This window comes from Phoxinus phoxinus (assembly GCF_949152265.1).
Source record: "Phoxinus phoxinus genome assembly, chromosome: 1".
In the NCBI taxonomy this organism is placed as follows: Eukaryota; Metazoa; Chordata; class Actinopteri; order Cypriniformes; family Leuciscidae; genus Phoxinus; species Phoxinus phoxinus.
Window position 1 is genome coordinate 16,822,936 of NC_136876.1, and position 27,639 is coordinate 16,850,574.

The 27,639-nt window shown below is 36.1% G+C and overlaps 2 protein-coding genes across 5 annotated transcripts in view; one reads left to right on the plus strand and one right to left on the minus strand.

Moving 5' to 3' along the window:
• LOC307008983 (exportin-6-like) overlaps positions 1–4,520 on the plus strand; it is a 56,048-nt gene extending 51,528 nt beyond the window's left edge. Inside the window, exons 7-9 of the mRNA XM_079632347.1 lie at positions 279–377; positions 1,044–1,274; positions 3,829–4,520. Of these exons, the coding sequence (XP_079488473.1) occupies positions 279–377; positions 1,044–1,274; positions 3,829–3,930 (432 nt within the window). The 3' untranslated portion in view covers positions 3,931–4,520. The remainder of the gene's footprint in view (positions 1–278; positions 378–1,043; positions 1,275–3,828) is intronic.
• LOC307008913 (butyrophilin subfamily 1 member A1-like) overlaps positions 1–27,639 on the minus strand; it is a 250,491-nt gene that overhangs the window by 209,852 nt on the left and 13,000 nt on the right. For 2 of the 4 annotated variants that reach the window (XM_079632207.1, XM_079632212.1), the window contains one exon: positions 22,499–23,761. The exons of the other annotated variants lie outside the window; for them this stretch is intronic. In XM_079632207.1, the coding sequence (XP_079488333.1) occupies positions 23,238–23,761 (524 nt within the window). In that variant the 3' untranslated portion in view covers positions 22,499–23,237. Of the gene's footprint in view, positions 1–22,498; positions 23,762–27,639 lie in introns of those variants that run through there. 4 annotated transcript variants of the gene reach the window in all.

A 27,639-nucleotide genomic window follows, 5' to 3' on the forward strand; every position in this document is an offset into this window, starting at 1 on the left:
ATACTCATGACTGGTAGAAGCGGAAGCGTCTGCTGTATAATAAAAGCTATGAAAACGGAATGAAAGTTGTTTTTTAGTTGACCAATATAACCCTGCGGTTTGGTACTGAAATCCCATAGCTGTATAATAATTATTTTGGCTTTTTATTGTCTGTAAATTAGTTTGCAGTTCCCAGACATCTCTTACAATAAGATTCACAAGTTGCAGATTAAATAGCGGAGCTGGAAACGCTGTTGATCGTGATTCTTGTGTCTGAGCGTCGTGTCTTTGATTTGCAGGCGTTTGGTCAGTCTTTCCTACAGCCGGATATTCACATCTTCAAACAAAACTTGAGTTACCTGGAGGTCCTGAACACCAAACACAAGTTGTACCACAGGGTAAGACACGCTGACATATGCTTACATTTGCTCAAATCAGATTGTGTGGATATATACATATACCATTTTTATACATATATATATATATATATGTATAGTACTTAAAACCTCTCTTCAAATGAGTGGAAAAACACGGCTGAAAACATTTAATGTCACAGAACTACATAAACACAACTTCATGTAATTTTATGAAATTTTTACTAAACCTGTAATCATCCATTGCCGGTTGGATGTAGTTAAACAAATAGTTCTCGAAAGCAAAAATGCATAATATTTTGTGCGCTAGAGCAATTTTTGGAATCAGACCAAAATTAGAAAGAAACGTGTATTATATTATTGTGTGTCAGTGGTGTGTGTGGATTGGTCAGTGGTGTGTGTCTGGATTGGTCAGTGGTGTGTGTGTGGATTGGTCAGTGATGTGGTGTGTGTGGATTGGTCAGTGATGTGGTGTCTGTGGATTGGTCAGTGATGTGTGGTGTGTGTGTGTGTGTGTGGATTGGTCAGTGATGTGGTGTGTGTGGATTGGTTAGTGGTGTGTGTGGATTGGTCAGTGACGTGTGGTGTGTGTGGATTGGTCAGTGACGTGGTCGTGTGTGTGTGGATTGGTCAGTGATGTGTGGTGTGCGTGTGGATTGGTCAGTGATGTGTGATGTGTGTGTATTTCAGAAGCTGTTCAGGAACTCAATGCTGTTCCACTTCATAAATGTTCTTCTGCAAGTCCTGCTGCACAAGAGTCACGACCTCCTCCAGGACGACATCACGCTGGCGCTCTACAACATGGCGGCTGTGGATTTCCAAGCGTTTTACTCGTCCTTCTTGCCAGAGTTTCTCAACGGCTGCCAAGGCCTCGACCCTCACCAGCGCACAACGCTCGCCCGAAACTTCACGCCAGAGAGAGTGAGTGAACGTGATGCGATTCATTCCTGAAGCTCGAATTACTGGAGTGTGTTTTACTGATGTGAAGAGCGGGAACATTTTCTGTTAGCCAAGCTTTGACTGGCAAACAAAATAATGTAATTGTTCACATGACCATAATTATATAAAACATTTTTTGAAGAATTCTCTTGCTCTAAATATTAAAGCAGTAATATGTAAGCAATACGGTACAAGAGGCTGTGCTGTATATTGTGAATAAGTCACGGCTGAAAGGCGCTGTTGTTGTTAGGCATGACGCTAGGCGGAGAACCCCCTTCAGTCGTGACTTATTCACGATACAACACTAGCCTAGAGTACCTTATTGCTTTATAAAACAGTTTCCACACAATACAAATATTAACGCCAAAAATATGTTTTAGTGCAACTTTCATGAAGTAAAATCACTAAAAGCCTTCCTTCCGCTGGATAAAATAGTCCCTGACTGTAAACCGCAGCAGAAGTTACATACATTATTTCACCACTAGATGGCGGCAAACTCTGTGAGTCAGTCAGTAGAGAGACTTTGAATTTGAAAGGACAAACTTGTTTTGAACACTGAGAAGTGAGACTCAACTGACAAATTAATAGTGTCAACAGGAAAACCCCTTAACTGTTGAAAGGACAATATATTGCAGAGGACATTCAACTGATTTTTTATTATGAATATAGGACTGACCTGAAGGATGATGCTGTGAATGTGAATTTACTGTCCTATTGAAGTATTAATATCTGTTTTGTAATTCACTGATAACCACCAATCTCAGCAGTGATGAGTCACATGATCAATCAAAGTTCATCACAAGCAGTTCTTCCACAAGAAAGATAATACTAATATATAGAAGCTGCACAGTGTCATTCACACAAACATTAAACACCATCATGGTAACTTTGGCAATTTTAAAAATGCAATAAACATTAATTTAACAACATTAAATGTAACATAAAACCCTAATGTACATAACAGATTAGAAAAAACTATGAAGAAACAGTTATTTCAACAAAAATACTTCAAATGTGAAGTGTCACGCAGGGAATTGTGGGAATGTCAATTTAAGTTTTTTTTTCACCGTAAATTATACAATGAGTTGTTCTTTTCACTTTCAAAAACTGTACATTTAACGGTATTTTACAGTAAAATTACATGAAATGTACCATTAGATCGATCACAGTTATTTACCGTATATAGTAAGCAAACTTTCTGTTAACCAATTAACAGTTTTTCACTATAGCATTTTTAGTCTTTTACCGTTAAAATCACGAAAAAAAAATTCTGTGTACTGTAAATGCATTTAGGTCTAATCTCACTTACTCGATCTCTCACAATACTCTACAATAAGAACAAAAATATGTTTACGTTGCTAAGAGCAACGTAGGTTGCTAGGGGTGTTGTGTAGTGATAGATAGAAGCGTTGGGTGAAGCGGTCATAGTCATATTTTATCGTGAATAAAACGCAGCTATTGACCAATCAGAATCAAGGACTGGAACTAACCGTTTTATAATGATAATATTCAAAGAATTCAAATAACTGTTTTTCTGTGTGAATATATTGTAAAATGTAATTTATTCCTGTGATCAAAGCTTAATTTTCAGCATCATTACTCCAGTCTTCAGTGTCACATGATCCTTCAGAAATCATTCTAATATTATGATTTGATGCTCAAGAAACATTTCTGATTATTAACAATGCTTAAAGTTGTGCTGTTTAATATTTTTTTTTATAACCTGTGATAGAATTTTTCAGGATTCTTTGATTAATAAAAAGTAAACAAAAAAGAACAGCTTTGGTTTCTATTTAAAATATAAATATTTTGTAACAATATAAAATACCGTTCAAAAGTTTTGGGTCATTAATTTTTTTCTCTTTTTTTTTGTTTTGAAAGAAATTAATACTCGATAAAAAGTTATATAAATCTTTTCTAATAATATAAATCGTTAATATTTTGAATAAATGCTGTTGTTTTTTTAACTTATTAATCATAAATTAATCCTGGATAAAGTATCACAGGTTATAAAAACAGATTTATTATGAAGCAGCACAACTGTTTTCAACATTGATAATAATCAGAAATGCCTCTTGATCATTAAATGAGAATATTAGAATGATTTCTGAAGGATCAAGATGAGTAATGATGCTGAAAATTCAGCTTTACCGTCACAGACATAAATTACATTTAAAGTAGCCTATAGTAAAATAGCAAACCATTATTTTGAATTGTGATAATATTTCGCAATATTACTGTTTTTTTTCTGTATTTTTATCAAATAAATGCAGCCTTGGTGAACATAAGAAACTTATTTCAAAAACATAAAAAATAGTAATCAATGTTTCCAAAAATTTTTTTTTTTTATATAAATTATGTATTTTCTCTTCCTCTCTCTCTTTGGTATTTAGAGTGCAATAAGACCAGCACATTAAGACCGGTTCTGTCAGATTAATAAACCCTGATTTGGATGATGTCATAGGTGTGAACCGTCTTCATGTTTTAACATGTTAGTCACTCACGTCTCTTCTCCTGTGTTTCCCGCTCCTCACAGGACCTGCCGTCGTTTTCTCAGGGAGTGTATCGTATCGTGAACGATCTGCGCTTCTACAGACTGTGCAATGGAAGTCTTCCAGCGGGAACATTGAAACTATAGCAGCGCCTCACAGCCAATCCACGGCCGGCTTCTTCTTGAGGACGCGCATCACTGCTTCAGTGGTCATGTGATGCTTTCACACAGGCCAGCTGTGCTCTCAGTGCCGGCGTGTGCGGAGAGCGGCTTCTAGCGTCCGCTTGTTTTATGTTTATTTCAGAGATTTTACACGTTGCCAATGATCAAGAGGCCAAAGTGGATGTTCAACAGAAGCTGTCGAGAAACACTTACAAAATCAGCCGATGCGGTACGGGTTTCACTGTTGCGTTATTTAAATACGAGCAGTGCTTTCCCAATGACCTGTTGTTTTAAAAGGACTGGTGGAACTGAAAGCACACTTATTGTGTTGAAATGAACAGAGCGTTTGAAATGCAGTGTAGAGTTAAACGAACACGTCTCCAGACGCTTCATGTGATGTTCATTCGGCTGTTGTTGAGTTCTGATGGTTTTAAAGTGAACGGGTGCAACGCAGAGCACTGAACTTTTCTTTCTCTTAATGTCTGGTTTTATCGGCCTCTGACTCTCATCTTTTTCATATCATTCCATCCTGATCCAGGAGAAACAAACCTTCAATAAAGTTTTATAATGAAATGCATTGTTTGTCTTTCTCGTTCTGGTGCTGTATGTGTTATCTTGTTTTCACACACAGCAGCAATGCATGCTGGGAGCAATGGGTTTTAAACTATGCTGGCTCCCAGCATGCATTGCGGCATTAAGCATGTTGAGATTCATATGCACATTATTGATGTCTGTGTGAGTCCAAATGAATCCGTGTTAAAAAAAAATCAAACAAACACTAAAATAATACATATTTACACATAGACAGACAGCCAGGGGGAGGCTAAACATATACTTTTTTGTATATGTTTTAATGTACTTGCATTTATGTATATATGGAATTTAGCAAAAAATACATTTATAATATAGTTTTCTTTTATTTGAGGGGATATTAGTAAAGCTGGGTCAATGTTGTCAATTATAAATCTAGACAAATCTTTCCAAATTCACAATGCCAAAATAAACAAAACAAGTTTCAGCCAAAAGAACAGTTCAGATCAATGTCCTTTTTAAACTTAACAAAAACTACTGTGTAAGATTAACATTTAAGACTCCGGGGGCAAAACAAAATTTCCCAATTGCAGTATCAAATAAATCAGAGGAAGAAAGAGGAGCAATACTGGTTTGGTTCTGAGTAACGCAGAGACTCCTGTGGGAATCGCATCCGGCAATAGAAAACTCCTTCGGTGTCACTGGAATTATGGAAATCTAGAAACTCAGAATGAAACATATCTTCTTGATTTAGTAATTGATCTATTCGTATTATACCGGCTGAAGACCAGCTTTCAGAGAATAAGGAATTTAAAAAAAAACGGAATATATTGCAATTGTTCAGTTGCTCTCCACCGACTGCGCTGATCTAAAGAGTAGTTCCATATTGAAAGCATGGATGGTGTCTTTGTAGATGTTATAATGGACTACAAGTTTTGTCTTCCGCCACATGCGCTCTGCATTGTCTTTTCATATTTTGCACTGCTGTTGAGTTTCTCCAAGGTGCCTTTTGTCTACCACTCTTCCTGACTTTCACAGGAGCAATATCATCAATTACACGTTTAACTTTTGAGTTAAAAGAATCAAGGAGAAAATCAACAGAGTCAGCAGATATGCTTGTTAAAGATATAGCCTTCATAAATAGTACACTAGTGTTCTCATTTAAGCATCTCTTCTTGACAGACACAGATCTAGCTTCAATGGCAGGAGAGATCAATATATCAAAGAAAATACAGAAATGATCAGACAGTGCTACATCCTTAATAACAATCGATGAAATGTTTAGACCCTTACTGATAAGTAAATCTAGAGTGTGTCCACGATTGTGTGTCGGTCCAAGTACATGCTGCACTGTAAAAAAATTCTGTAAAAAAACAGCCAAATTTTACAGTAACATACTGTTTTTCATTAAAACAGTAATATACCGTAAAAAAAATGCCTTCTGGTGATATTTGTCGTTTTCGAGAAACTAGCCTACAGGAATATACTGTGAATTAACAGCGCTCAAAGTCGACACTGAGAGGCTGTGTTCCAAAATCACACCCTATACCCTCATTCACTATTGCCTAGTTCACTAATACAGTCTACTTGACTGAGTGAATAATTTCATAGTTAATTCAGTTATTTTCGAAGTTAATTGAGACACTGAGGAACACCTGCTGTTAACTATCAGAATCACTCCTCTATCAGAACAAGAGGAACAAAAAAATCTTAGCAAAAGATCTTAGCAGAGGAGGATTAAACAACTCCACAAAAAGCATTAGCAGATTCACTTATTACTAAGCTGACTTTATTTACATCTACAGAAGGACTTATTGAAAGGTGGCAGAGGTTTAATGTCATTTTATTTTCATTTGATGTCACCATGATGGTGATCAGTGTTTGCTTTAGTTGGGCTCTTGACCTTTGATTATTAGTTTTTCTTTGGCTGCGGTAGCTGTGTCTTAAAAATACATTTGCTATGGCAAAAAAGCTGAAAGAATACAGTATCATATGACTATGGCTGTTTGATAATGGTCTCAATCATCATATAGTGGCCCAATTCACTGATCTCATTTGTTGTCTAATAATATTATTGATGTTTTATATTTTTGATTTTGGTGTTATTGTGATTTTACAGAATGATATTTTTTCTGAAATTTGGCATTTAGAAAATATGACGGATTTTAAAAAGTTTATACTAAGAACATTTTGAATTTTCAGATTAGCTAGACACACACACAGACACCAAGAATCGGAGTATGAATCTCAACAATGGTGATAATCAGAAGTTTTATGCTGCAATGCATGTTGGGTACCAGCATAGTACAAAAAAATCAGCCACCACTCCCAGCATGCATTGCAGCATGAATGAATTATGCAGCTGAATTGTCTGGTTATTTTCTTTAATTTGTACTTTTTGCTTTTATTTTTGCTGTTGGTTTTGTATTGACTTTTAGTAGCGTATTCTGTGATGTTCAGATTTTATGTTATCTTTTTTGTTGATTGTCACCATTGTTGAGATTCATTGGCTGATTCTTGATGTCTGTGTTTGTCTAACTGAAACCATAGTTCAAATTTTTTTTTATGAATTATGAGTTTAAAAATCCTTCACAACCGAATGCATAGCACTGCTTGGTCTTTTGCGTTAGTTTCACAGTGTAGTAATATTAAATTAGACCGTGTTAAAAAACACATTTTTGATAAGTAATTAGAAACTGATTGAGATCAGAGAGACAAACATTATGTGATGACGTGATATTCAAAACATAACCAGCAACACCTGATCTCAGTTTTGTTGGCTTTGCTTCTGCCACAACAAATGTGTTTTATACATACACAGTAAAAGCAGCCAAATAAAAACTAATGTTAAAGTCAAGGGTCAGGAGCCCAACTAAAGCAAACACTGATCTCCATAATGGTAATGTCAAATGAAACAAAACAACTTCTAAACCTCTGTTAATTCTCAATAGGAATTTCAGTAGACGTATGAAAAAATGAATTAAGTCAATCTGGTTAATAATAAGTGAAGCTGGTAATGCTATTTTTTAGAGTTGTTTAATCCTTCTCTGCTGAGATCTTCAGAGATTTCATGTCTTCTGTGGCTGAAGTAAGTTGTAGTTCTTGTGTTTCACTTTTGGCGCTTTTCCATTACCAGTACCAGCTCGACTTGACTCAGCTCGTCTCAGCTCGTCTCGGCTCGGCTCGCGTTTCGCTCCGTTTTCCATTGCATAGTACTTCCACAATAGTACCTGGTGGTCGTCATAGCGACGCGACACACACCCGCTACCCACACACACAGGACAATGGAGGAAATCGAGTGTATGCTGTTTTACATAATATTAGTAATGGGTATATCACGCAATCTCTGGCAAAACTATTTAAAAATGCCGGGGTTATTCAGGATACTCCGTCTGGCGCGTGCAATGATGGCGCAGTGAATAGTGACGATTCTCGCTGACCAATCAGCAGTCTCCCGTGTGTCACGTCACGTTTTAGTATCGCCTCAGCTCGCCTCGGCGCGCTTAGAACCTCGCCGGAGGTGATACGAAAAAAAGTACCTGGAAGCAGGTACTGGTACAACTTTTACACAGTGGAAAACCAAACAGAGGCGAGTCGAGTTGAGGTGAGGCGAGCCAAGGCGAGCTGGTACTGTGCAGTGGAAAAGCGCCATTTTTTATCTTCTTGTTGTTTCTCTGTCCTTGTCAGGTGTTCATCACTAATGCTCAATCATCAGTTAATTAATCACTGAATTATATAATTAACTTCAACACTGCTTCAGTGTTACTCCAACACCCTGTAGTGTGGACACACAAGTGTTCATTTAAAACTGAAGATTTTGCAGTGGGGTTTAAAGGGTTAAATGTGTCAAATAAAAAAAAAACAGAGTGAAGTGTAATTTAACGGTAATCAACTGTAAACTAATTTACGGTATAAAACTGTAGAAAAACAGCATTTTACTGGCAACCACAGCTGCCAGTAGATTACCGTAAAATCAAGGAAAAACAGCAATATTCTGTAAAATTTAACAGTCAGGTTTACTAAACCAAATAAGTTAATTTCACTGAAATATTAGTAAAAGTTCATAGAAAAAAGTTTTGCGAAGTCAATAACTGATAAAGAGAGTAAATATTAAACTGAAGTGTTTTATGTGTTTTGCACAAGATGATACAGGAGAGATCTTTTAGTTTAATTAATGAGTTTTGTGGGTCACCATTGTGCTGGAGAGTAGAGCCTGTGTTTCAGTCAAAGATGAACAGAGTAACACTGATGTTATGCTGCCCGTTGCTTTATTTAAACGCAGGAACTATAGTTGCTGATGCAGTGACAATCTCATTGTTAAATACTTTAGCACATACATGTGTGCTACTGTTCGCTAAATGCTAACTGCAAAGATTTTAGTTAATGTCATGTTTTTAATTCATTCACGATTACACATTAGATGTTTGCAGTATTATATTAAGAGATATTCATTTTCAGTGGACTCAAATGAAGTTCACAATACTATCAGTTTAAATACTCGTTTTTAAACTTGAACTGTTTGAAGCAATCGGTTTCCCAAATGATACAAGTTACCTTCCATTGTATTTTTACAGTAACATGCTGTAAAAAAGGAGAGCTGTATAATAACGGTAGAGGCCTGTAAATTAACAGTACTTTGCTGGCAACCACAGCTGCCAGTAGATTACTGTTATTTTACAGCGCAATTTTTTACAGTGTGAGTCAGATCAAAAGTTTTTAAAACAGTTTTGATTTCTTTTGCCATATTGTTTTCTGCATTATCTATGTGAATGTTAAAATCTCCAGCAATAGCAGAACAGTCAAACTCTGAGGAAATGGTTGATAGCAGTTCTGTAAAGTTCTCAGCAAAGGCTGAAGAGTATTTTGGAGGCCTGTAAACATTGATAAGTAAAATGCGTGGAGCACCTTTTAACACAATACCCAGATATTCGAAACACGGGTAATTACCAAATGATATTTGCTTACATAGACATCTATAAAAAGAGCAGCTACACCCCCACCTCTCCTACCCGCTCTGCAGACACTCATAAAATTAAAGTTAGGAGGGGATGTTTCATTGAGGACAGTTGCACTGCAGTTGTCTTCTAGCCAAGTTTCATTTAGAAACACAAAATCCAGGTTGTATGTGGTTATTAAGTCATTGACTAGAAGTGATTTATTTTTAAGTGAGCAGATGTTTAAGAGAGCTTACTTAACAGTCTTACTTTTTGTCACCACAGCAGTCTTAGTTTGGCGTGCGTGTAATAGGCACCAGATTAGATGGGTTTGCGCTGTATGGCTTTTGAAGGCCAGTGTTTCCTCTAGGATTTTTTCCAGCTGTGGTGGCAGGCCCATTTCCCCAGGGGGAGGGGGCGTCGCCCATGCGTGATATTCCCACGGGCCACGCCCCCTTGCCCCAGGTGTTTAAACCTCCCCTAAGTATTATAATTAGGGATGGGTATCGATTCAGATGTTCCAATTCGATTTAAATTCGCAAGCTCTCAATTCGATTCAATTTCGATTCTCGATTCCACTCAATGAATATAGGCTACTGTAGATTTAACACAAAACCTATATTTATAAAAAAGAACAGTGAACATAAGTTTACGAGTGGTTAATTAATAAAAAGAAATTAAGAGCCAGTATATTAAACTCTTATTATTTTAGGGTACACTTGGGTACATTAAAACAGCATATATCAAATGCATACAATGAATAGACAGGATTTTGATGCAAGATGAAAAATTGATTATTGAAAAAGTCAGAACAGTCTCATGCCTTGATCAAACAGGATCAGGTTATTTTATGTTTAAGATAAAACAAACATAAAATCTCACTGCATTAGAATAACATGGAGGCTGCAAGCCTATGAAGTGTAGGAAAACTAATACTGGCTTTTGGGTGATATATAAATAAATATGGGGGGGAAAAATCGATTCATAGCCTTTGAGAATCGATATTGAATTAACCACAATTTAAAAAACGATTAATCGAAAAATAGTTTTTCTAGTTATATGAAGGTTCCAATTTACAGCGGCAATTCGATTAAGCGCATCCCGTGCGCCGAATGATGCACTTGAAGCAACTCGAAGTCACAGCGTGCAGCGCGTCGCATTGAAAAGTGTTAGTACACAGACAACACACGAAATACTGTTTCACAACTACCAGTCTCTTGACTGGCACACTTTATTTAAAAGCACAAAGCGAAGAGATATTTGATGCTTACTGTATTATATCTATGCAACAGTTTATTTAGCCTTTTCTTTTAACAGTTTTACATTTCAGTTACAGTGCGCATGAAGAACAATTCGAATTCAGAGTGCTCAGTGCTGTAATCTAACAGAACTAACGCAATAAACTCCAGTAACAGTAAGATAAAGTAATTTCATGCAAACCATAGACCTTTATCTACAAATAAAGTATAATAATGTGAACATTGATCTTGGAGTGTCATCGTGGTGTTACTTGTAACCGAACGCGACGCGCTGTTTGAGTTCTGAATGGAGAATGACTGAGGAGAGATGAGTTTTCATTAACTTTAACTTAACGACTTCAATATTATTTTTTACCTCACATTATGCTATCGAATGACTTTAGAAGTCTTGGAATATAGTGCACGAAAACTTTATGGTGCTTTACAATGTTTTTTATGCCTTTAGTGGGGCTTAACAATAACACAATAAATAGTATGCACAATATCGGACGGACCTCACTGAGAAGCTGCAGCCGTGGCGGGAGGATTTTTGGTGTGGCGGCCCACCACGGCTGAATGAATGTAGCGGAAACACTGCTTAGACTTTCTATCATGTAATCGAACAGCAATAGAGAAAGATACAGGCACACAGGGTTCCCGCTTGTTCTGTAAACATTTGAGAAAGTTACTGTTATCATAGCGGGGACCCGGCACATTTCAATGAGAGCTGGAATTAGTTGTTTTTGGTTCACCTCGAGCAAAAGGAGGAGGGTGTGAGCCCTGTCGTTGTGGCAGAGCCCGAAGAACTCTCGCAGGAGGAGGGGGAGGGCGAGCGGGGCCCGCAGGCTTTGCTGGATGTGGGGCCTGCCGTTTTTTGGTTGATATCTGGGGGCTTGCAAAAGAGTGGGATAGTTTGGTTCCAGCATACACCAGTTTTTCCCTTTTCTCTGAGAAGCCCAGAAGTGGAGATGGTGGAGATAGAGATAGCGTGTCTGGTGAGAGGGGCTGTTGCTCTGGTGTTATCGGAGGCTGTAATATGCTGACCTGGTTTCCCTGGCTGTTTTCCAGGAATTCGTCCTTGGGTGCTGAATCTTGGAGCAGTTCTAGTATGTCACCGTCTGTGGTGAGCTCTGTGGGCAGGGCTCAGCCATGAGCAGAAGTTGTTGTGGCTGAGTGGTGTTATCATTGTCCTTGTGTGACGTGTCAACTACATGTCCATTCAGGTGCTGGAGTGAAGTCCTGTGGTCATTCATACTGTGTCCAGGTGTGTGTGTGCCATTCAGGTTGAGTGGATTGGCACACACTGCAGAAGGATGATTGAGGGAGAAGTAGATATTGTCCTTTAGCAGTCTTGAACCAAGTTTGTTTGGGTGCTTTCTGTCCTGTTGGAACAGTTGCCTCTGACTCCAGAAAAGATTGAAGTTGTCAATGAAGTTCACTCCTTTTATATTGCAGGTTTTTTGGAGCCATGTATTAAGCCCAAGCAACCGTGAAAACCTGTTTGTTCCTCTTGCTGGGAGTGGTCCGCTGATGAATGTTTGTACTTTCAGTCTTTTAAGTGTTTCAAAAAGTTCATTGAAATTCTTCTTGAGGAGTTCTGACTGCTCTTTATGAATATCATTTTTCCCCACATGAATGATAAGTCGATTTGCAGTCTTATGTTTCATCAGAATGTCCTCAAGTTCCCTGTTTACATCAGAAGTTGTTGCTTGTGGAAGGCAGCACGTAGTTGTATTCCTGCTACTAATGTTTCTGATAATGGAGTCACCCACTATCAGAGTCGCGTGCTCGGCTGCGCTCTGAGCTGAGTGCCGCTGTCTGCTCGACCTTGAACGCAAGTTAGCATCAGTGTTAGCTACTGGCTTATTCAGTCTGTGTTCGATCACATTCATCACGTTTGGGTATTCCTCATTTACATTCATTAATACTTCAAATCTGTTCTCAAGATGTAGGAGTGGCGGTGGTAGGAGACCAGTGTTTGCAATCCTTGTCAGAGCCATGTCTGGGGTAGAGGATGCTACTGCGGCAATATGAGATACTCGTGACAATCTGATGTCTCGAGTGCCTTTGGGTCTCGCTCCCTGATTGTGCCATCGATTTGTAAGTCGATCTACACTCAGTATGGCCTGTTGAGGAGCACTAGATTCACGAGACTCACCTGCTGTATGCTGAGGGCGTCCATGACGGAGCTCTGTTGTGTGTTCCGTCTGGTTTGGTGGTCCCGCAAATAACTTTGTTTCAAGAACTGCAATCCTTTGTAAAAGTCTGTGGCAGTTACTGCAGCAAGTAGATTCCAGAAGAGGCATTTTCTCTTATCCTTATGCAGTTGTGTTTTCTCTTCCCCGGGATGTAAGCTTTCAGTGGGAAGCTGGTTGAATCACAACAAATGTGTCTTATAAACACACCGTTAAAGCAGCCAAATAAAAACTAATGTTAAAGTCAAGGGTCAGGAGCCAAACTAAAGCAAACACTGATCCCCATAATGGTAATGTCAAATGAAACAAAACAACATCTAAACCTCTGTTAATTCTCAATAGGAATTTCAGTAGACGTATGAAAAAATGAATTAAGTCAATCTGGTTAATAATAAGCAGTGTTGGGTATAGTTACTTTGGAAAGTAGTTAATTAGGTTACAACGTTACCATCAATTAAAAGTAATCAGTTACGTTACTGCGTTATCTATTCATAAAAGTAACGCGTTAGAGTACTCATGCGTTACCAAAAATTAAAAGCCGTTTGCAGCGCCTCACACATGCTGCAGCTTAATTGACAGACACGGCCCCCTTTAAATGCACCTATAAAAGTCGTGACTCCTGGCAATGAATAACGTCAGTCATCCGACTAAATTAACACTGCAGGATAACAATAACAGGAAAGACAGTCATAGGCTATTCCACATAGCGTTTTATTTATTTATTATCACAGAACATATTAATCAAAATTCACACCTTCCCAGCCCGGGTAGTAGAGATGCGCGGATGGGCTATTATTTAAATAAAAAAATAGATAATTATAATGGCGATATTATTTCAGTATAGAAATGCAGACATCCCAAGTCTATCGGAAGTTCCGGGAGTCTCCCGCATATTGATAGCGGCTCACTGATGCCCGCGAATTAGTTAAAATCTCCTGGAATCTAGAGCGAGCGCGCCCGCGAGACAGAGACTGTGCTCCAAACCACGCAGCGCGTGCATGGCAGAGCGGGAGAGAGAGAGAGCAAGAGACTGCGCGCGTGTGCCTTAAAGGGGTCATGACATGGGTTTTTTTATTTTATTATTATGTTCCCTTAGGTGCAATTATAGTATTACTATAGTTTTTTTTTACAAAAAACTTTTAAAATGTAGTGATTTATGACCTTTTCCCACCCTGTTTCTCATCCTCTGATTCAAACAGTCTGTTTTGGGGGTGTTTCCCCTTTAAGAGTTCAGTGTTAACGCCCACTGTTATGATTGGCTAACGTCAGTGCCTATGCATCAATTATTAACGCCCCCAGCCAGAACCTGTGCGGATTCAGCGTATTTAAAAAGTAGTTTAAAGTTTTAAACACATTACTTACAGTTTGCGTCGTCGTTGTTGAGCCCAGAATAGTCGGCACGGACTTATCTTTGAGCAACAGTTAAACTTGACAGCTTAAACTAACACTGCCGTGACTGGGACGTCCGCAAAAAAATAAAGTGCATCCATTTTCCCCTGACGTCTGGATCTTTCGCAGCGTATTCAAAGATGTTGTTTGTCCACAGCCAGGAACAGCACATCTGCGTGGCATCGTAATTTCCCTGTACACAGACCCACTCGCTGTCCGTCGACTGAACACTTGTGAGGCGCGCAGCGCGCGGGCGCGACAAAGATACGAAATGAGCGTAGTTGCCTTGCGCTTTAAGCGTAGTTGTCTTGTGCCGGAGGCGGTCATTATGCAAACGCTGGTACGTCACTTCGTACCGTGACGTCACTTCTTACCATGGATCCAGAACGAGCTGTATTTAGAGCTTGATTAAATAAATGATTCGTTTATAATGGGGAGGACGTCTTAAGCTATGAAACTTGCAGGACGTTTTAATGGTACAAAGACCTCTTATATACCAAAAGATCAAGGCAAATTTGGTTTCTCATGTCATGACCCCTTTAATGAAGCTGGAGGGTATTGAAGCGCAGAAACACTGTCTTGATCCTGGGGAAATTTTTTTATTCGGGATTTTCCTTTCCTTAAAATAACGGATTACTTGGTAACACTTTACAATAAGGTTCATTAATTAAACATTATTTAATGTATTAACTAACATGAACAATACATTTGTTACAGTATTTATGAATCTTTGTTCATGTTAGTTAATATGAATAAAGCTGTTCATTGTTTGTTCATGTTTGTTCACAGTGCATTAACTCATGTTAACAGGATTTTAACCTGTTAACCTTCACCAGAGCGAGGACGCTCTGAAGCGTTTTTTTTTTAAAATAGTTCAAAGTTACTATCAGATTTAATGTTATTACCTTGACAAACTATACATCATTAAAAATATATAAGTCTCACGTTTCAGTATTTGACCACTATTGTATTCTGAGAAATTTATAGTGACAGTTATGTCTTAATTTGTGTCAGGATTTATGTAATGAAAAAATGAGTCGATACCTTTAATATGAATTATGAGCGTCAGCTGCTCCATTCAGAAAAAAACTCCGGTGCTGTTGTCTTGAGAACGCGTGACAAAACAACGTTCCTCAGGGCTTTTGGCTCAAAAATGTGCAGATTTGGAGAAATATTGATATATTATCATAGGTTTACATCATATTTCTATAGACAGGAATAATATTTATTGAATTTATATCCAAATGCGTCGATGTATACATAAAGAGCGCTGGATACTCTGATGTACTGTGTTTTCAATCCATACAGCAGGCTGAGGGCGCCATTTGCACAGTTTTTTCCAAATATGAAAGCTCACGAAGAAGAAATAACCTGTGACCTTCCAGGACGTCACTGACATAAACACAGCTAACGTTAGCTTTCAGAGATCGCTATAACATGCAGATAAAGATGTTTTGAAGACAATAAACATGATTGCAATGATATTTGATTTACCTGTGTTCTTCGAGCCATGTCAGGTATTTTTATAATAATAGATTATATGTATAATGTAATGCTAATCGGTATAGACTTTACAATAGTGCAGAATAATATCAAATCATATATTTTCTGTCTGATTTTCTTTTCTGAAGCCAAATAAGCTCATAGAAGATTATTTAAAACACTCGACTTGCACTATAAAGTAAGTTTGGAGCACAAAAAGGGTTTTAATCTCATAAATTGTCGTGTATTGATGGTGTGCTAAGCTAACATGCTAGCTAGCTCTCTAGTTGCACCTGCCATCTAGCTGTTATTTTTTATGATTTTTTTTCTAAATCGGAATGCTTACTGAAATATTTCTTTATTTAAGAAAGGCATTTGATACAGTTTCAAATGTGAAGTGAAGATTATGAAAGAAATTAGGGGGTGAAACACCGTGATTAGCCAGTCGTTAGCGATTATAATGGAGACAAAGGAAAATAATATTTATGGCCATAAGCCGGCTGGAAAGGTGTAAATGTGTGCAGGAGAGAGTGACACTGAATGGGGCTCGTTTGCACCACAAAACAATAGAGACAATAGACTGAATAGATGCTAATAGATGACAATAAACACAAGTTTGCATTTTAGAGTCAATTCAAAATAAAGTCATTTGAGATGATCTTGAAAAACATTTAACAAAATACAGAGTTTTAGACTTATCACCTTCAAATTTTAAATATAACATGGTCAGACATGTGTCTTTAGCTGGAGTGCATTTCTAGAGTGCTGACGGGCCAACTTCAATTTAATTTTCATGAAGATGTTTCATAAAAATAAATTTCTAATAACTTACACAACTTTGAAGCTATTCATAATTTTTTTTTCATTATGACAATAATTCATTCTACATTTCCAATAAAGTGCCAGGTGTCAGCTTTCAAATGAGACCGTACTTGAGCTTTTAGGACAAAGGGTCAATTAATTGAATCTTTTTTAGGTTGGGTATGCTATTTCTGGGGATTTTTCAAAAGTGGCGCTGAAGGCTAACAGGTTAATAAAGTATTAGTAAATGTTGAAGTTAACATTAACAAAGATGAATAAATGCTGTATAAGTGCAGTTCATTATTAGTTAACGTTAACTAATGTAGTTAACTAATGTTAACTAATGAACCTTATTGTAAAGTGTTACCGATTACTTTTTAAAAAAAATAACGAAGTTACTGATTACTTAACGCACAAAACTAACGCGTTAAGTTACACATTTCAAGAAAAAGGTAATTAGAGTACTCTAACGCGTTACTTTATAACGCGTTACCCACAACACTGATAATAAGTGAATCTGGTAATGCTATTTTTTTTAGTTGTTTAATCCTTCTCTGCTAAGATCTTCAGAGATTTCATGTCTTCTGTGGCTGAAGTAAGTTGTAGTTCTTGTGTTTCGCTTTTTTATTGTTGTTCCTCTGTCCTTCAGTGATTCTGCTTGTTAACATCAGGTGTTCATCACTAATGCTCAATCATCAGTTAATTAATCACTGAATTATATAATTAACTTCAACACTGCTTCAGTGTTACTCCAACACTCTGTAGTGTGGACACACAAGTGTTCATTTAAAACGGAAGATTTTGCAGTGGGGTTTAAAGGGTTAAATGTGTCAAATATAAAAAAAACAGAGTGAAGTGTAATTTAACGGTAATCAACTGTAAATTAATTTTACGGCATAAAACTGTAGAAAAACAGCATTTTACTGGCAACCCAGCTGCCAGTAGATTACCGTAAAATCAAGGAAAAACAGTAACATACTGTAAAATTTAACAGTCAGATTTACTAAACAAAATAAGTTAATTTCACTGAAATATTAGAAAAAGTTCATAGAAAAAAGTTATGCGAAGTCAATAACTGATAAAGAGAGTAAATATTAAACTGAAGTGTTTCATGTGTTTTGCACAAGATGATACAGGAGAGATCTGTTAGTTTAATTAATGAGTTTTGTGGGTCACCATTGTGCTGGAGAGTAGAGCCTGTGCTTTAGTCAAAGATGAGCCGAGAAACACTTATGCTATGCTGCCGGTTGCTTTATTTAAAAGCAGTAATTGTGTAGTTGCTGATGCAGTAACAATGTCGTTGCTAAATACTTTAGCACATATATGTGTGCTACTGTTCGCTAAGTGTGAACTGCAAATATTTTAGTTAATGTCATGTTTTCAATTCATTCACAATTACACATTACGTGTTTGCAGTTTTACATTAAGTATACTGTTGCCAGTAATTTACTGTTAATTGTACAGTTCTTTACTGTAATCTACAGTATTTTACTGTAATATACAGTTTGTTACTGTAAAATGCACTAAATTAAACTAATTTCACTTGCAGAAACCGACTGTCTTAAATTGACCAACTGTCATTTAAATGTATTAACTAAAATGTGGAATTCATTAATAATGTGAGAAAAGAGTTAAGAACTTCCATTAGAAACCATTAAAAAACTTAAGTACATAAAAAGATTTCCACTGAACCAGCAATTACATTCTGTCAAATAAAGCAACATGCAGCGTATAAGCAATGTTTCTAGATCTTCTGCTGGACTGAAGCACAGGCTCTACTTTTCAGCACAATGGTGACCCAAAAAACAAAATTTTACAGTAAACTACTGGCAACAGTGTTGCCAGTATAAACCTGTTTTATAACTTACAGTTTATTACTGTTTAAATACATTTTGTGGGTGTGTCTTTTTATCTTACACTGTTAACCCTTTCAACCCCACAGGAACATCCGCACTACAAAGAGTAAAAAGTAACATTAACGCAGTGTTGCAGTGAGATAATTAAGATCATTAAATTAATATGTAAGTGATTGTTGAGCATTAGTGATGAACACCTGCTGTTAACAAGCAGAATCACTGAAGGAAAGAGGAACACAAGAACAGAAAATAGAGAAACACAAGAACTACAACTGACTTCCAGCCATAACACATTATTACACGTATTATTAACCAGTTTGACTTTATTTCTGTCATCCATCTACAGAAGTAGTTATTGAGATGTTTAATTGAAAATGTTTGATTTGAAGTTACCATTATAGAGATCAGTGTTTGCTTCAGTTGGGTTGCTGATGTCAACACATTAGTTTTTCTCTTGCTGTTTGAGCTGTGTTTTTGCAAGTCACAGTTGTGCACACACACAGTTTGTGAATGATTGTGGTTATATTCACTATCACGACAAAATCATTAAATAGCCTGTGCATTCACTAAGAAGTTAGTTCTCACTCATTCAGAGTTTAATTCTCAATCAAAAGTGTTACGTTACCACCACTGTGAAACAACAGCAACAATGACTAATTTATTTGTAACACATGCATAACCAAAAATAAAAGAGCTACAATGTCTTGTAGAAACACAGAAATATCACAAATTAGAACATGCATCTCAACAATGGTAGGAATACATATATTTTTAATTATTATTCATGCAGCAGAGCATGCTGGGAGTTTTATACTATCCTGGTACCCAGTATGCATTGCGACATGAAACTTTTGATCATCACCATTGTTGAGATTCATATGATGATTGTTGATGTCTGTGTGTCAGAGTCAAGCAGGAGTTAATACAATTTTAATGCACTATATGATTTCAAAATTTTTCAGTTGACCTGATTTCAGAAATATTGCTGTATTTCATGTTGTAGATTATCAGATATATGGTATTAAACCAGAAATTCACAGCTCACATATATTAAAAAGTAATAAATCATGTATGATTTTGAAATCACTAAACCAAAAACTCCTGATTAACTTCCCTTTGACTTTTCTTGCTGTAATAAATGTGCTTTATACACTCACTGTTACAGCAGCCAGATAGAGATGAATGAATGAAGTCTTTGAGTTAAGGTACAAGAGACCAACTAAAGCAAATACGGATCTCCATCATGGTGACAACAAACTTTATTATTAACTAAATCCCTGTTCATTCTCAACAAGAACTTGAAATAAATAATGTTAAACTGGTTTCACACTCAGTGTGGCTGGAAGTCAGTTGTAGTTCTTGTGTTTCTCTTTTTTCTGTTCTTGTTTCTCTGTCCTTCAGTGATTCTGCTTATCAGGTGTTCATCAGTGTCTCAATTCACTCACTTCTTTTCATTCAAGTGGACTATATTATTGAACTAATGTAGGGAATAGTGAATGAGGGTATAGGGTGTGATTGGGAACACAGCCTCTGAGTGTCGACTTTGAGCGCTGTTACTTCACAGTATATTCCTGTATATTCCTGTATATTACTGTTTTAATGGAAAATGGAATGATATTGTAATAATTTGGTCTTTTTCTACAGTAAGGGCTAACAGTGTAGGTATATTCCTGCACTGTTAGCCCTTACTGTAGAAAAAGACCAAATTATTACAATATCATACCATTTTCCATTAAAACAGTAATATACAGGAATATACCTACAGGAATATACTGTGAATTAACAGCGCTCAAAGTCGACACTCAGAGGCTGTGTTCCCAATCACACCCTATACCCTCATTCACTATTCCCTACACTAGTTCACTAATATAGTCCACTTGAATGAAAAGAAGTGAGTGAATTGAGACACTGATGAACACCTGATAAACAGAATCACTGAAGGACAGAGAAACAAGAACAGAAAAAAGAGAAACACAAGAACTACAACTGACTTCCAGCCACACTGAGTGTGAAACCAGTTTAACATTATTTATTTCATACATGTACAAAAGTTATTGTTGAGAATGAACAGGGATTTAGTTCATAATAAAGTTTGATGACCATGATGGAGATCAGTATTTACTTTAGTTGGTCTCTTGTTTCTCTTAAATTTGTTTCTTGTTGAAACATTTCTTCTACCTTTTTCTCTGTGGCTGCTGTAACAGTGAGTTTATAAAGCACATTTATTACGGCAAGAAAAAGTCAAGAGGTAGTGTATCAGGTGTTTTTGGTTTTGTGATGATGTCATAATCATCCATGAGTGAGTTTCGGTTGTTTTTTTTGTATGTAAGCTATGAGTTTATGTGCATAAAACCATATATATGATAATCTACAGCATGGCATCCGGTCATACTTCTGTAATCAGGTCTTCTGAAGAATATTGAAATCATGCAGTGCATTAAAATTGTATAAACTCCTGCTTGACTCAGGCACACAGACATCAACAATCCGCGTATGAATCTCAACAATGGTGATGATAAAAAGTTTCATGTCGCAATGCATGCTGGGTTCCAGGATAGTATAAAACTCCCAGCATGCACTGCAGCATGAATAATAATTTAATTGCCATTGTTGAGATGCATGTTCTTATTTGTGATATCTCTGTGTAGCCCTGTTATTTTTGGTTATGCATGTGTTAAAAAAATAGTCTTTGTTGCTGTGATTTTCAGTGGTGATAATGTAACACTTTTGATTCAGAATTAAAAACCTGAATGAGTGAGAATCAAATTCTTTGTGATTGAACAGGCTATATGATGATTTTGTCATCATAGTGAATATAACCACTATCATTCACAAACTATGTGTGTGCACAACTATGACTTGCAAAAACACAGTTCAAGCACAAGATAAAATATATATATGTTCTAGAATCAGCAACCCAACTAAAGCAAACACTGATCTCTATAATGGTAACTTCAAATCAAACATTTTCAATTAAACATCTCAATAACTACTTCTGTAGATGGATGACAGAAATAAAGTCATACTGGTTAATAATATGTGTAATAATGTGTTATGGCAGGAAGTCAGTTGTAGTTCTTGTGTTTCTCTATTTTCTGTTCTTGTGTTCCTCTTTCCTTCAGTGATCCTGCTTGTTAACAGCAGGTGTTCATCACTAATGCTCAACAATCACTTACATATTCACTTAATGATCTCACTGCAACACTGTCAATGTTACTTTTTACTCTTTGTAGTGTGGATTTTCCTTTGGGGTTGAAAGGGTTAACAGTGTAAGATAAAAAGACACACCCACAAAAAGTATTGTAACAGTAATAAACTGTAAGTTATATAACAGGTTTATACTGGCAACACTGTTGCCAGTAGTTTACTGTAAAATTTAGTTTTTTGGGTCACCATTGTGCTGAAGAGTTGAGCCTGTGCTTCACTCCAGCAGAAGATATAGATACTTTGATGATACGCTGCATATTGCTTTATTTATCAGAAGGTGACTGTGTAGTTGCTGGTCCAGTGGAAATATTTTTATACTTAAGTTTTTTGGTGGTTTCTAATAACTCTTTGCTCGTGTATTTAATGCATTATACATTTTAGTTAATACATTTAAATGACAATTGGTCAATTTAAGGCAGTCGGTTTCTGCAAGTGAAATTTGTTATAACTCGATTTTTAATTTAGTGCATTTTACAGTAATAATATGTATATTACAGTAAAGAACTGTACAATTAACAGTAAGTTACTGGCAACAGTGTTGCCAGTATTTTACTGTAAAAAAACCCGGTAAGGTCTAACAGTGTGTATATTACTGTTTTAATGGAAAATGGTATGATATTGTAAGAATTTGGGCTTTTTCTACAGTAAGGGCTAACAGTGTGGTCAAAGCTTAATGCTCAATGGTTTAAACAGCCATGGTGTATTGTTCTCTTTTAAAATGTTTGATTTTAAAACTCTGATATCATGTTTTATGTGTATAAATTATGTGTGAATATTTCCAAATATTCTCTATATGGGTTATTTGATTGTCGTCATATAAATAAAAAAGATATATAAAAATATGTTTGTAATAAAAGTAAAAAGGATATATAAACACGTCTTTCGAATGGAAATAAATAGTACTTTGGGTGTCTTGTTCATTATATTTATTTTCATATAAAAGCAACATAACTCATAATTATGTTATAATTTTTTACTGTCAAAGAGCTTGACAGTAAAAATCAACTGCATGAAACACAAAGACTCACTGATAATAACATCTCAATATTCAGTTTGATAGAACAATAAAAAACAGGGCTGGAAAGACATGAAAATATTTACTTTTTGGGTGTTGACATTTCCTTGACAAAATCAAATGAAAAGAATAATAACAGAATAAAAAAAAATATATATATATATGAGTACTTATGAATATATATGACTAGATGAATAAACTTAAACTTATGTATTCATCTGTGTCCAAAATGAGTTAGAAACAGAAGTTTGGACACTAATTATTTACGCTGTCCACATATAAGTCATGAACACTGAATAACACAATGCATTGTGGGAATGATGTAGTGAGCAAAATGTTTTACACAAATGAAAATGTCTCATATTTGATCTTGTTCTTTGATTCCAGCTTTACTCAATCTGGACATTCATCAACAAACACTATTGAGGGAGAAACTGAACTGTGATCTGCACTTCATGACTTTATTCACTATCTAGTGGAGATGAGGAGGTGCTGATGGGGAACAGTGATCAGATGAACTCCTCACACACACTTCTGTGTCCACATTTGTGAATAATAGTTCATATTTGTGGCTGTTACACTTAATTTATTGTATTTCCTTTTATTTCACTTGATCATGTAAATTCATTCACTTGAAGGCATTATTAATCACAGATAATCAGTGGTGTGGAGTTATTATTCCTCAAATGCCCCAAACAAACAAATGGATAGAGTTTTTTATTAAAAGACTGACCGGTGTAAGTGTAGATAAGAGACATGGACTCCACATCATAAAAGGAGACGAGACCCTTCTCATAATCCACAAACACACCGACCCTGTGAGGCTCCTCTCTCAGAGAAAGAGAGACATATGAAGAATCAAGAGCCAAATATTCCTTATCTCTCCGTCTCACAGTCCAGTATCCAACATCAGGACTCAGACCGCTCTTCCTGTTAACAGATTCTCTGGCCACTCCTAAATCCCACTCAGTTTGACCCTTCACCTGCACCTCAAAGTAAAAACTCCGTGCGGAGAATCCGTCCTTCCCGAGAACACCAAGATAATAATCAAACCTGTCTTTTCCCTCATCCACTGCGATCTGTCCGTTTCCACATTCCACTTGTTTCCCATCACGAGACACGATGAGACGTGGATGAGCCGTATCAGCATCCAGAGTCACTTTCACTGCTGAAAATATTGAAAAGTGCTTTACAGATAATGATCAAATGAAAACAATGATTTATTTTTATAAGAATCATGGTAACTTTGGAACAAAATACTAAAAAATACTGCATTAATTGTAAACTAGATTAAATAGTTTGTAAGCAAACTTTGAAGTTGGCTTGAGAAAACCTGAACAGAAAGTCTGAAGTAGTTTAAAAGGTTTGAAGTTGCTATAGGGCATTGCCAGGTGGTGACTAGTATTATCGGTGGTTGCTAGGGTGTTCTGGTTTGTTTCTAGTGCAATACTAGATTGTTGTTATGGTGTTCTCGGTGGTTATTAGGGTGTTGCAATGCTAGTCAGTTGCTAATTGTCACAGCTGGTTAGTTTGGGTGAATATGGTCGTTTCTCAATATACGTTCTTGTCTGTACTTGTGTTCTTGTGGACTTGTGAAACGTCATCAGTCGCTGCCCAAGTACTGTCCCAATTCAAAAGTTCACATCTAGCCAAGTCCAGTTCAAATCCCTGGATGTGTTCTTGATCCGCCCCTTTTACCGAGGATGCATGTAGAGGTGACTTGTGCAGACTTGAGACAGACAGGTATCCCAGAATGCATCTCGTCCCACCAGCAAGCGTCAATGGCAGAGGAGAAAACCCGCGTAATATCAAAATACTACTGTTATCGTCTCACGAAATGTAATTCTAAGAGTGTTTCAGTCGAGAATGTAGTTGTTTAAAGCTCAAATCTGTGGTTTATTTATAAAGATATCGCCTATTTTAAAAATGTATCTGACGTTTTTGGAGTTGTGAGATCCAGGCGATCACCGGGCGCTCAGCGCTCAATAACCCCGACTGGACCAGCTTTTCCTCGGCTAGTGCTTCTGATGTTTGCATTAAAACGGACATTTAACAAAAAGAGTCAGGGTTGTGTAATTTTATTTTAGGCTATATATTTTAAAATATATATAATATTTTTGATATTTATTTTATTATACATTCTCTTCACTGTACATGTATAATAAAATAAAATGGCACAACCCCGTCTGTTTTTTAAATGTCAGTTTTAATGTTCAATAATGTTTAATATTTTTTAAAATGAAAGCAAAAAGAAGCAGGGTTGCGTTTTATTTCGTGTTGTTATGCAGTGAAGATAATCAATGTACACCTTGCCTGAACCACATTTGTGTGGCCATTTAATGTGTTTAAGATTTTTTTTTAAATGAAAAGAGGCAGAGTGTTGTTTTATACCATATTTCGTTTTATTGTTGCCTAAAATATACATAAAGAGATAACCGGAGTAGCCAGAGCATTCTGAGTGACGCGATCAAGAACGCCGCTGTCTCATTTGCAGAATAACCGGACAATAGTCCGAATTTGCAGTGGAGTGCCCAAGCCTGCACAGCAAAATAGTGTTAACACAGTAACACTCAGAGAGTGTTAAATGAACACTGAAGAAGTGTTAAAGGGCACCTATTATGACATTTAAAATGTTCCTAATGTTGTTTAGGGAGTCCCCAACAACAGTTTTACATGCATGCAATGACAAAAAACACTTTTGTTTTCGTATAATATGCATTTATTTTTACCTGATTTGCTCACCGACTCCCAAATGATTCGTTCAACGACTCATCTTTCCAAACCCCTCCTTTGCGCGACGCTAATCTGCGATTGGTCAGATGACCCAGCAGTGTTTACATAGATAATACTTATTGTTTAACACGGAGTACAATTATGCTTTTATCAATTAAATCGTGTTATAATAATGATTATAGTTCACTGCTTTGTAGTTTGTAGTAAAAAACTAAAAATAAGATAAAGAATTTAATGTTATGTTAGCGAGCATAGCCCAGAGTTCATATTGTAAAAGCACAATCAGTCTTTGTTTGCATTAGCCCGATGCATAAACATAACGTTTTTACAAAAAAAAAAAAAATGCAGTTACGTTACTACGAGGTATTATTCTATTCTTTAAGACAACTCCGAAAACAACGACAAACACTTCACATATCTCAATACAATTGCCATTGAAGACCTAGAAGCTAAACGGTGCTTACACAACAAACAAAATAATAATTAAGCATGCTACATAAAACATAAAAGCAACAATTATTAATAACACTTACAGGTTGTGATACGGAGGAGGAAGCTGATGCAAATACACTTAGAAATGAACCTTCCTAGTGTGTACACACTAAAAAATGCTGTGTTGGCTTTAATTAACTTTTTAATGTAAACAGTTGGCTTTAATTAACTTTTTTATGTCAACAGGTCCCACGTAACTAGGTTACATTGGATTTATGTAACATTATTTATTTTAATTAACTTAAGTTAATTACATAAGGTTAATCCAATGTCGTTTAGTTGAATAAGGTTAACAGTCTTAATTTTGTCCAAAACAATGAAGTTAATTAAGTTCAATTATCCTAAAATTAAGATTTTTACATTCAACCAAAACAAATAATCCAGCAGCTCCAGTGTTAAAATAACTCTCCTGGGAGTTTATATGGCTCCAGACTCAAGAGTGTTAAAGTGTTAAAATATGAGTGTTAAATTAACACTGAAGAGTGTTAAAGGTAATGAGCTAATTCATTGAGTGATGATTGATCATTTTTGAAGACATGATTGAGAGCTTGATGTTATCAAGCAGAACAATTTTTTTTTAAGACACCGTTATGGTGATCAGTGTTTGATCTCTTGAGCTTTAGTTGGGCTCTTGACCCTTAAATCTCTAACTTTAAATTTTATTTGGCTGTTGTATCTGAGTTATAACTCTCAGATGAATTAAGAGAAAAGTTGATCAGGTGGTGCTGGTTATGTTTTGACATAATCTTGGTTTTGCCTAATCACTGATCTCATTTAGAGTCTAATCTCTGACTTAAATGTACTTTTGATGATTACAGCATCACTGTGATTCTACAGAATAAGAACCAGAATTTTCTAAATAATCTGAAGGATTTCTTAAAAAGTTGTTCTGATAAAACTAAATCTTTCTTTTAGGCACACACAGACATCAATAATCAGTGTATGAATCTCAACAATGGTGACAAACAGAATATTCAATTAGGGAAAGGAAATTACTAAAAAAATTCAGATCATAATTTATTCATACCGCAATGCATGATGGGAGTCATGAATAAGTTTTGATTGGTTGCACCCAGAATGCACTGCAACATGCTTTATTACTGTCACCATTGTTGAGATTCACAGGCTGATTATTGATGTCAGTGTGTCTAAATAAGTTATTTTCAAAGTCTTTTGATCAAAACGACTATTAAGAATTATATTGGATTATATTGAAAATGCTGATAATCATTAACTGTAGAATCACAGACTGCTGTAATCAACATGGTAGACATAACTCTCTAAATGAGATTTGTGAATCAGGTCAAATTATGACTATGTCAAACCATAACTAACATAACATGAACAATTTTTCTCTTTGTTCATCTGAGAGTTATAACTCAGATACAAAAGCTAAACTAAATCTAAAGTTAATGATTTAAGGGTCAAGAGTCCAAATAAAGCAAACACTGATCACCATAACGTGTCTTAAACTAACGGTGTCCCACTTAATTAGCTCCTTAACTTTAACACTCTTCAGTGTTAATTTAACACTCATATTTTTACACTTTAACACTCTTGAGTCTGGAGCCATATAAACTCCCAGGAGAGTTAATTTAACACTGGAGCTGCTGGATTATTTGTTTTGGTTGAATGAAAAAATAAAAATTTTAGGATAATTGAAATTAATTAACTTAATTGTTTTGGACAAAATTAAGACTGTTAATTCAACTAAACGGCATTGGATTAACCTTATGTAATTAAAGGTTGTGTAGGTCAGAATTGTCTAAAAAAACTTTTATTCAAATTTGTTTAAACTGTCTTTATATACCAATACATAAT